Here is a 9,850-nt window from a genome sequence, read left to right as displayed (position 1 = left end):
CTCCATTTTATTCACTTACTTATGTATTTATTTGCTGAAGTAAGATTTTAAACATTTTCCGTAAGAAATACATGTTCATTGTAGAAAAATGAGAAAATTAGGATAACTGGGACATGTAGATGGGCAAAAAGAAAAAAAAACTCACAGTGATCCTACTTCCTAGAAATAACCATTCATTTAGTCATTTGTTTTGAATTCTACAAATATTTTTGAAGGCCTACTGTACTCCAGGCACTGTGCTCTGTAGGAGAGGTGCAAATGGTGCACAAGACAGACATCACGGGGTTTTTTTTCTATGTCTAGCTATACATACATTCCTTCCTAAAAACTCTCTGCTGTTTTAAAAACAAACAAATACAAATAAAACAGAGAGTAGGAATTTGGTATAAAAATGAACCAAAGCTACTTAGAACTGAATATTCAGTTCATTTTTCATTTGCATATATAGCAAGTGTGTAGTGAGAGAAATTACTGGGGGTAAACACTGAAATAGCTGTGTGGAAGTGAATAGCCATGAACCAAATGCTAAGACCAGGGCCTGGCCTGCAGCTTCTGGTTCAGAATTTATACTGGACTAACCAAATGACCTCCATGCTCCCGCCCAGGCCTCCAGACCTTTGGGAGGGATCATAAGAATAGTTGCTGCTTCTTAGACCTGGTCCAGTTTTTTTGAGGTAGAGATGATTATTATCATTTGATGTAGAGATGACGAAACCAAGACAGAGAGAAACTGTGATGACACAGAAGCAATTCTATCAAAATGATCATGCTTTCATGGTTTTTCAAGAGTGGATGGCATATCACATGTACCTCTTTAGCTGAGGTTTCCACCCATTTTTCAGAAAGCTTCACTTAAGTCTGTCAGAACAGATGATAGTCTTTCCAGAAAAAAACACAGGGAACTCTTTATAATCAATGAGCAAATAGATATTACTCTTTGGTCCCTATACTTACTAGCTGTGTGACCTTGGGCAACTTACTTAACCTCTCTGTGCCTCAGTTTCCTAATCTGTAATGGTGATAATTATGCGATGTACCTCATAGGGATATAAAAGGCTTAATTGATTTAAGGCCTGATGTGAAGTAAGCACTTGATAAATATTAGATATTACTTGTCCCAGCACTGTGCTAAGGAAGCTATAAAATAAAGTCCTTACTTTACAAGGGTCTAAAAATCTAATAATAGCTATCACATTTGAAATGATGGCAGAACCCAACCTAGAGGAATGTCAAGTAAATACAAGTTCTTAGAATTTTTTGATGGGGTGGGTACAATCAGGGGTGTTTAGAATCTAAGGTCAGGTTTTGTTTTTGTTTTTTCACATTTTCTACTTTTATTTTTAAGGTCAGATTTAACCTGTGGGCTTGGAACTAGAAGGCTAGACACAAAAATGCACACTGATATGCCATTTACCCAAGGATCCTGTCCCAGGGGATGTCTAAGGAAATACAAGAAACAGCCAAAAGATCTAAGTTGCTGAGAGCACATTCTTTGGAGACTGAGGGGCCCAGTCTTTAGCTTTGGAAGCTTTCTTTAACCTCTCCGAGGCTCCCTTTCTTGCTGGGTTGTTGCAAAGATCAGGGTTCATTTCTGCAGGACATGAAGCATGAACCCTGACCAACCATTAGGGTTTGCCTAGGACTGTCCCACTTTTAACACTGAACATCCTGTGTCCCAGGAAACCCTTCAGTCACAGACAAACTGAGATGATCAGCCTAGAACTACTCCCTCCCTTGGGGTCCATTTTTAAGGAACTACGTTGACATGGCAGCTGTTGAGAATATACAGAGAGGGGAGGGGAGCATGTGAAAGGACACTCGAGACCTTGGAGGAAGATGTCTCAGGACAGTGCCCACCTTTGATGTGCTTGATCCCCCCCCCCACCAGGCTCATCTGGCTGCTGTCTTAGCCTGACACATAGTAGGTGCTCAATAATGGTTGGGTCAATGATGACTCTCCTTATAGGGATTGTCCTCAATACTGGGATTTACTTCTGTAATATGATGGCCTCTTCCACCTGCCAGTTTGAAGTGAGGATCTGTTAGGAGGGAGCAGGTAGCGTGGGGTGGAAAGCATCCACATCGAACAAGAGGCTTTAGCAGCGTCTGTGGATGAGTATGTTGGGGTGGGGGGAGATTTGGGGAAACATCTGGAATACTTTTCCTTTTCATGTTTTAAAAACTTGAAATGGGGCTTCCCTGGTGGCACAGTGGTTGAGAGTCCGCCTGCCAATGCAGGGGACACAGGTTCGTGCCCCAGTCCGGGAAGATCCCACATGCCGCGGAGCGGCTGGGCCCGTGAGCCATGGCCACTTAGCCTGCACATCTGGAGCCTGTGCTCCGCAACGGGAGAGGCCACAGCAGTGAGGGGCCCGCGTACCACACACACACACACAAAAAAAAAGTCTCCTTGGGCTTCCCTGGTGGCACAGTGGTTGAGAGTCCGCCTGCCGATGCAGGGGACATGGGTTCGTGCCCCGGTCCAGGAAGATCCCACATGCCGCGGAGCGGCTGGGCCCGTGAGCCATGGACACTGAGCCTGTGTGTCCGGAGCCTGTGCTCCGCAACGGGAGAGGCCACAACAGTGAGAGGCCCGCATACCGCAAAAAAAAAACAAAAAAAAAAAAACTTGAAATGATGTGACCCTCAGCTCCCAAGGATCCCTGCCTCTTGGTATTCATGCCCCTGTATGATCTTCTCCCCTTGTGTTTGGGCTGGATCTAGTGACTTCCTTCTGAACCGAATACAGCACAAGTGACAGGCTGCCTCTTCTGAGATTAGGCTATAAAAGACTGTGACTTCTCTCTTCCTTGCATCATTTCTCTCTGGCTCTTCTCATATGCTTGCTCTGATGAAGCGAGCTCTAAATCACAAACTGTTCTATGGAGAGGGCCACTTGGCAAGCTGAGCACAGCCACTGAGGAACTGAATCCTGCAAAGATCATATGAATGAGCTTAAAAGTGGGCCCTTCCCTAGTCAAACTTTCAGAAGAGACTGCAGCCCCTGCTGGCATCTTGATTATAGCCTGGAGAGAGACCCAAAATAGAGGACCCACCTAAGCCATGCCTGGATTTCTGCCCCGAGACACTATAGAATAAATATATGTTGTTTAAGACACTTAGCAGTAAAAGATAACTAATACAAAACTGTACACAGAAAAGCACATATGTGCACAGCTTGATGAATTTTTATACGCTGAACCTTCCTGTATAACTAGTGAGTAGATGAAAAACAGAAAATTATCAGAATCCCAGAAAACTGCACTCGTATTCCCTTTTAGTCACTCCCTGTACTGCCCCCCTCCCCCTGCCTAGAATAACCTCTATCTTGACTTCTAACAGCATAAATTTGTTTTGCTTGTTTTCATATTTTATATAAATGTGATCACACAGTATGTAAAACATAGCTTTTTAGCGGATTCTCAGAGAGATCCCTCAATACATTGAGAACTGCTGAGACACATGGAGAGAGAGCCAGTGATTGACATGTCTGTTAGTAGTTCTCTATCACGATCTTGGTCTGGAAGTGGGCGATCTGATTTTAGAAGAGAAATATTGGTTACTTGGACAAAAATAGGCCTAGAACAGGAGGAGCAATTTACTCGGCACTGTGGCTTCTCAGCCACGTGCTGTCAGTTAGTTCCTTTTGTCCTGAGTCTCCACTACCCATGCTTTGTCTGTCGATAATTTGATTTCCTGAGAGTCCAGGCCCAGAAAACAAAAACAAAACCTACTAAGCCATAAGTAGCCATTTATCCCTCTTCATGTCACCCCAGTGTCTGGGTTTTTACTTAGTCTCTCACAAGTTTGGTTATTGGGAGTCAGAGCCCCTGGAGTACGATCAGCCCCAGATGCAATGATAATTCTGCATTTCTTTTTTTTTTTTTGGCTGTGCTACACAGCATGTGGGATCTTAGTTTCCAGACCAGGGATTGAACCCCCGTGCCCCACAGTGGAAGCACCGAGTCTTAACCACTGGACCACCAGGGAAGTCCTAATTCTGCATTTCTGGATGTAGGTGCTAACAATTATTGAGCTATGCTCACTATGATTTTGGTTCTATGTTAAACACTTCATATATGTTACATAATTTAAAAAACAAGTCCTAGAGGAAGGTAGTTATTATTATTATTTTAAAATTTATTTATTTATTTTTGGTGCATTGGGTCCTTGTTGCTGCGCACAGGCTTTCTCTAGTTGCAGTGAGCGGGGGCTACTCTTCGTTGTGGTGCGCGGGCTTCTCATTGCAGTGGCTTCTCTTGTTGCGGAGCACAGGCTCTAGGTGTGCGGGCTTCAGTAGCTGTGGCACGCGGGCTCAATAGTTGTGGCTCACGGGCTCTAGAGCGCAGGCTTACTAGTTGTTGCACACAGGCTTACTTGCTCTGTGGCATGTGGGATCTTCCCGGACCAGGGCTTGAACCTGTGTGGGCCTGCATTGGCAGGCGGATTCTTAACCACTGTGCCACCAGGGAAGTCCTGGAAGGTAGTTATTATTAAGACATTTTATAAATGAAGTTAAGCAACTTGCCTAAGATTATGCCCAGATGATACGCTAGTCAGAGCCCAACTGAGGAGTCATATACAGGTTCATTCGTTCTACTTTCTGAGTTTTTAGCCACCAACCTGTAGTACGCACAGAGCTCAGAGATCAAAGTCGGCTTGTGACAGTGAGGATGCACTTGGGTAGTCAGCTGGATTCCTTATCCCTGCCATTCATCTATCCACCCCTCCATCCACCCATCCATCCATCTATTCAACGATTTGTCCAATCAACCAGCTGTTCATCTGTTACAGTCTGAATGTTTGTGTCCCTCCAAAATTCATTTGCTGAACTCTTAACCATCCAGGTGGTTATTAGGAGGTGGGGCTTTTGGGAGGTGATTAGGTCATGAGGACAGGGCCTTTATGAAAGAGACGAATGCACTTATAAAAGAGGCCCAAGATGGGCTTCCCTGGTGGCGCAGTGGTTGAGAGTCCGCCTGCCGATGCAGGGGACACGGGTTTGTGCCCCAGTCCGGGAAGATCCCACATGCCGCGGACCGGCTGGGGCCGTGAGTCATGGCCGCTGAGCCTGTGCATCCGGAGCCTGTGCTCCGCAACGGGAGAGACCACAACAGTGAGAGGCCTGCGTACCGCAAAAAAAAAAAAAAGAGGTCCAAGAGAGCGCCCTTGCCTCCTTCTGCCAATGAACATACAATAAGAATTCTGCAGCCTGGAAGAGGGCCCTCACCTGACTGTGCTGGCACCCTGATCTTGTATTTTCAGGCTCCAGAGCTGTAAGAAATAAATTTCTGTTGTTTATAAGACACTCAGTCTGTGGCATTTTGTTCTAGCAGTATGAATGGACTAAGACATCATCCAACCTTCCAATCATTCATGAAAACCTCTATCCATTCAGCACCAAATATCATGTGGCTATCCATTCCACAAATACCAAGGGCCTCTTCTATGCTGATCCTATGCCAGGAGGAGACAGAAGGCAGGGGAGACTAGGATACAACAGCACATGTAAAACCTGGGGTCCCAGTATATATGGAACCCTCCAAGGGCAGAATCTCATTTTTGTATTTGCAGTACATAAAATATGATTTGACTCCTGTCTTCCTTTCCAACCTTATCTCAGCTACTTATCTTCTTGCTTATGCCTCCTCAACCACATTGGTCTCTTCCTGTTTCTGGAGTAAGCCAAGCCCTCTTTTGCCACAGGACTTTAGCAATTGCTGCTCCTTTTAACCCAAGTGTTCATTCAACAATGTCAATAGCTGGCTCCTTTTTTTTTTTTTTTAATTATTTATTTATTTATTTATGGCTGTGTTGGGTCTTCGTTTCTGTGTGAGGTTTTCTCCAGTTGTGGCAAGCGGGGGCCACTCTTCATCGCGGTGCGCGGGCCTCTCACTATTGCAGCTTCTCCTGTTGCGGAGCACAAGCTCCAGACGCGCAGGCTCAGTAGTTGTGGCTTACGGGCCCAGTTGCTCCGCGGCATGTGGGATCCTCCCAGACCAGGGCCCGAACCCGTGTCCCCTGCATTGGCAGGCAGATTCTCAACCACTGTGCCACCAGGGAAGCCCAGCTGGCTCCTTCTTATCCTTTGCATTTTAGTTAAAATATCTTGTCTTCAGAGAGGTCTTTTCTGATCACCTTATCTGAATGAGACACTCTCTGCCCCTCCCCCAGCTATTCCCTATCACCTCACCCTGTTGATTTCTTTTATGGCATTGCTCATAATCTGTGAATCATGTTATTTATTCACTGCTTATTTTCTAGCTCCCTAACTAGAAAAATAACTCCAAGGAGGCTTTCATGTTCTTTCTGCATGGCTTCTAACTGCCTAGCCCAGTAACTGACATATAGTAGGCCTTGAATATTTATCTGTGGAATAAATTGATGAAAGATCTTCCCAGTATTAGAAAGCTTGAAGAATAGTAGAGAACAGACCTTGAAAGATAAAGTAGGAACAGAGAGGGCCTTGAATGACAAGCAGAAGAGGATACACTTGATGTGCACATAGGGAGCCAGTAGAGGATCTTGAGTTGCAGGCTGAAAATGGTGATTTAGAAGGGTGACTTGATATGCCACCATCTGCTATAAATCCTTAATTTAAATGATTTACTGCAGCGTCTTGCAATGAATTACTGCAAGAGGTAATCAGGTTGTAGGACCTGAACTGTATTTTTCTCCATGTGGGATACTATACAATGTGGGAACTCAGTATGGGTCTACACGTTTCATAGGACTATGTGTTATGTTTAATTAATTATGTTGAAATATAGAAAATTGATCATGGCAAAAACTCTGTAAGGTGGGATCCATGGCTGTTTTCTGCAGGCATCTAGCCTGCAGGGGATAAATTATTTGTTCAGTGAATGAGTGAAACAATCATGTACTTGGAAAGACCTGGGTTCTATAGGATCTGCTGCTAGCTATCTGTGTGACTGGCAAGAAGACCTTTAACCTGGCTAAGGATCAGTTTCCTCACTTGTAAAAGAGGGAGAAGACTTAACTCACAGGATTTTAAATGAGAGCTTATGGGAAGATCTCTGGTACAGAGTGGACACTCAGTAAATTTATTTCCTTCTGTTACTTTGCAGATGCTGATCCTGCCCTGACTGGGATTTCCTACGTGCCTTTCCCAAGAGCCCCAGGGCTTGAAATAGAGCATATGGTAATAGTTACTTTTTCCCATTTTCAGTCCTTTCAATGTAAAACTGGAATTTCTTTTCTTTTTGCTATTTTAGTTTTTTAATTGAAGTATAGTTGATTTATAATGTGTTAGTTATAGGTGTATAGCAAAGTGATTCAGATATATATATATATATATATATATATATGTTCTTTTTCAGATTCTTTTCCATTATAGGTTATTACAAGATATTGAGTATAGTTCCCTGTGCTATACAATAGGTCCTTGCTGTTTATCTATTTTATATATACTAGTGTGTATCTGTTAATCCCAATCTCCTAATTTATCTCCCCCCCAAAAAAAAACAAAAACAAAACTGGAATTCTGACTGTGCAACTTACTGAGTGACCTTCAGCACCCTTTATGGGCCTCAATTTCTTTATTTATAAGATGGGTATAATAGTACCTGCCTTATAGTAGTATTGTAAGGATTAAATGAGGTGTTATACTAAATGTTTGTACTAGTGCTTGGCACATAGGGGGTGCCCAATAAATGTTGGCTGTAATTAGTCTTTAGAATTTCATTTTTTACTCCCCCTCATGTTGGCAACTTTTCTCTCCTCGCTCCTGCACGCATTCTCAGTGCTTACAATCTCTTCTGGAGAAAAGGCTCACTCTGAGTCTTTTGAAAGAAACTGGTTCAGCAGATTCTTCCAGACAAAACAAATCAAGAAACTTAAAGTGGGAATAGAGAAGTAGAGGCATTAGGACGATGCAGAGGCTTTTTGCACCTGTGGCATACTAGCGGCAAGGAAAGATAAAGGCTGAAGCAAGTAACCAGGTGCGACCACTTTCCAGTGAATTTGGGTTGAAAATTGGTGTTCACTTGGAAGTTCAGCAGTGCCTCTGTACTGCTCTCTGGAACATTCATCAGCTTAATCCAGTGTGCATGGTATCCTTCCTGTTTTCATTAGCATTTTCCTACTTTGAAATAAGTAGGTACATTGTTCCCAGAAAGTGGAGAGAACTCAAGGAAACACCCCTTGTGTGGGAGCTGAAGTGGCTGCCATGAGGTTATGGAGAACGTCTTGCACATCATTCTATCCCCAGCACCTAGCACAGTGCCTAGCATAGGAGGAGCTCAAAAACTGTTTGTAGAATTATCTTCAAACTTTAGTTGTCCTTCCCAAAGAAGCCTGTCGTGCCCACACGCGGCTACAAGCAGGTACGCGCCCAGAAATAACATTTATTCTAAGGACCTCTGCGCAGAGATTCTTGGGAAGCGGTTCCCCTCCCTCATTACCTCGTTACTCCTCCCCTCCGTAGCCTTTGAAAGAACAGGCACGCCACGTGATTCCCTCCTTTATCCCACCTCTGAAACCCTGGCTGATAATGGGCAGGAGCATAGGCCAACCATAAGACTACATTTTCTCTTCCATCCAATAGAAAGAGGCAATAAGTATAAGGCTCAGCTTTTTGACTTCCCCCCGCCCCCTTTGAGCCCGCCCCACACTCCTCCTCTAAGATTCGACATTTGACAACTAGTCCGGCCAATGAGAAGTTCCTACTCTGTAATGGGAGGGATGGACTGACTGGATGATAGACGTCCCCACCTGGCCAATGGAATATTGCAAGTGCGGGAGGGCTGTAGGACAGAACCAATGGCGCGGTGCCAATAACAAGCATCGGGGTAAGGGCGGGACAAAACTGTTCGCTGGAGGGAGGGGAAGGCCCAGGGAACCAAGCAGCGCTGCCGCCGCCGCCGCTGTAGACTGACTGAGTTGGAGGAGGGAGAAGCCAGGAAGAAAATGGCGGCCGTAGCTGCAGAGGCGGCAGCGACTGCAGCGTCCCCCGGGGAGGGGGGCGCCGGCGAGGCCGAGCCGGAGATGGAGCCCATTCCCGGCAGCGAGGCCGGCACTGACCCCCTCCCGGTCACGGCCACTGAAGCGTCTGTGCCGGACGGCGAGGCCGACGGGCAGCAGTCCTCTCCTCAGGCCGACGAGCCGCCGTTCCCGCCGCCGCCGCCGCCACCGCCGCCGGGGGAGCTAGCCCGCAGCCCGGAGGCGGCGGGGCCGGAGCTGCAGCCTGAGGAGAAGCTACCCGCCCGGGTGGTGGAGCCGGCGGCAGCCGCGCCACAGGAAGGGCCTGGCCTTTCACCTTCCCCTGCATCGCCGCCCGAGGAGCCCGCGGCTCCCGAGGAGCGCCAGGAACCGCCGCTGCCCCAGCCCTCAGCCCCGGCGCTCGTGCCGCCGGCGGGTGGGGACTCCGCGGTGTCGCAACTGATCCCCGGCTCGGAGGTGCGGGTCACGCTGGACCACATCATTGAGGACGCGCTCGTCGTGTCGTTCCGCCTCGGGGAGAAGCTTTTCTCCGGGGTCCTCATGGATCTGTCCAAAAGGTACCGCTCCCGCCCCCAGCACGCCCCGGTCCGCTCGGTCCCCGGGGAGGGAGCGAGCCCGGGCGGCCCCTTCACGCCGGGCTCTCGCCTCTCCGGCGCCCAGCTGCCTGCGCCGCCCTCGGGTCCCGCGTGGCGCGTGGCGCGCGTTCCGAGTGGGGCAGGCGCGCGGGGCTGTCAGAGGGCGGTCCCTGCCCCAGGTGGGCGCCTGCGAGGCAGGTGTGCCGCCGGGTGGGGGGGGGGGCCGCGGGTGCTTGACGGGCTCGCGGGTCTCACCCCCACCCCCCGGCAACCCCGGCCTCCTTCCGTGACCTGGCCCTGGCTCACCCACACTG

The 9,850-nt window shown here is 47.4% G+C and overlaps 1 protein-coding gene across 10 annotated transcripts in view; it reads left to right on the top strand.

Moving 5' to 3' along the window:
* Positions 1-8,841: 8,841 nt before the first annotated feature.
* The window catches only part of PWWP2A (PWWP domain containing 2A), a 33,165-nt gene continuing 32,156 nt past the window's right edge, over positions 8,842-9,850 (top strand). For 3 of the 10 annotated variants that reach the window (XM_019945243.3, XM_019945241.3, XM_019945239.3), the window contains exon 1: positions 8,842-9,518. In XM_019945243.3, coding sequence (XP_019800802.1) covers positions 8,929-9,518 — 590 coding nt within the window. In that variant the 5' untranslated portion in view covers positions 8,842-8,928. The remainder of the gene's footprint in view (positions 9,519-9,850) is intronic. The other 7 variants (XR_002178396.3, XM_019945242.3, XM_073802758.1 and 4 more) reach the window with 3 other exon arrangements.

This window comes from Tursiops truncatus, chromosome 3 (assembly GCF_011762595.2).
Source record: "Tursiops truncatus isolate mTurTru1 chromosome 3, mTurTru1.mat.Y, whole genome shotgun sequence".
Lineage (NCBI taxonomy): Eukaryota > Metazoa > Chordata > Mammalia > Artiodactyla > Delphinidae > Tursiops > Tursiops truncatus.
This window is presented reverse-complemented; position numbering and strand designations above follow the sequence as displayed.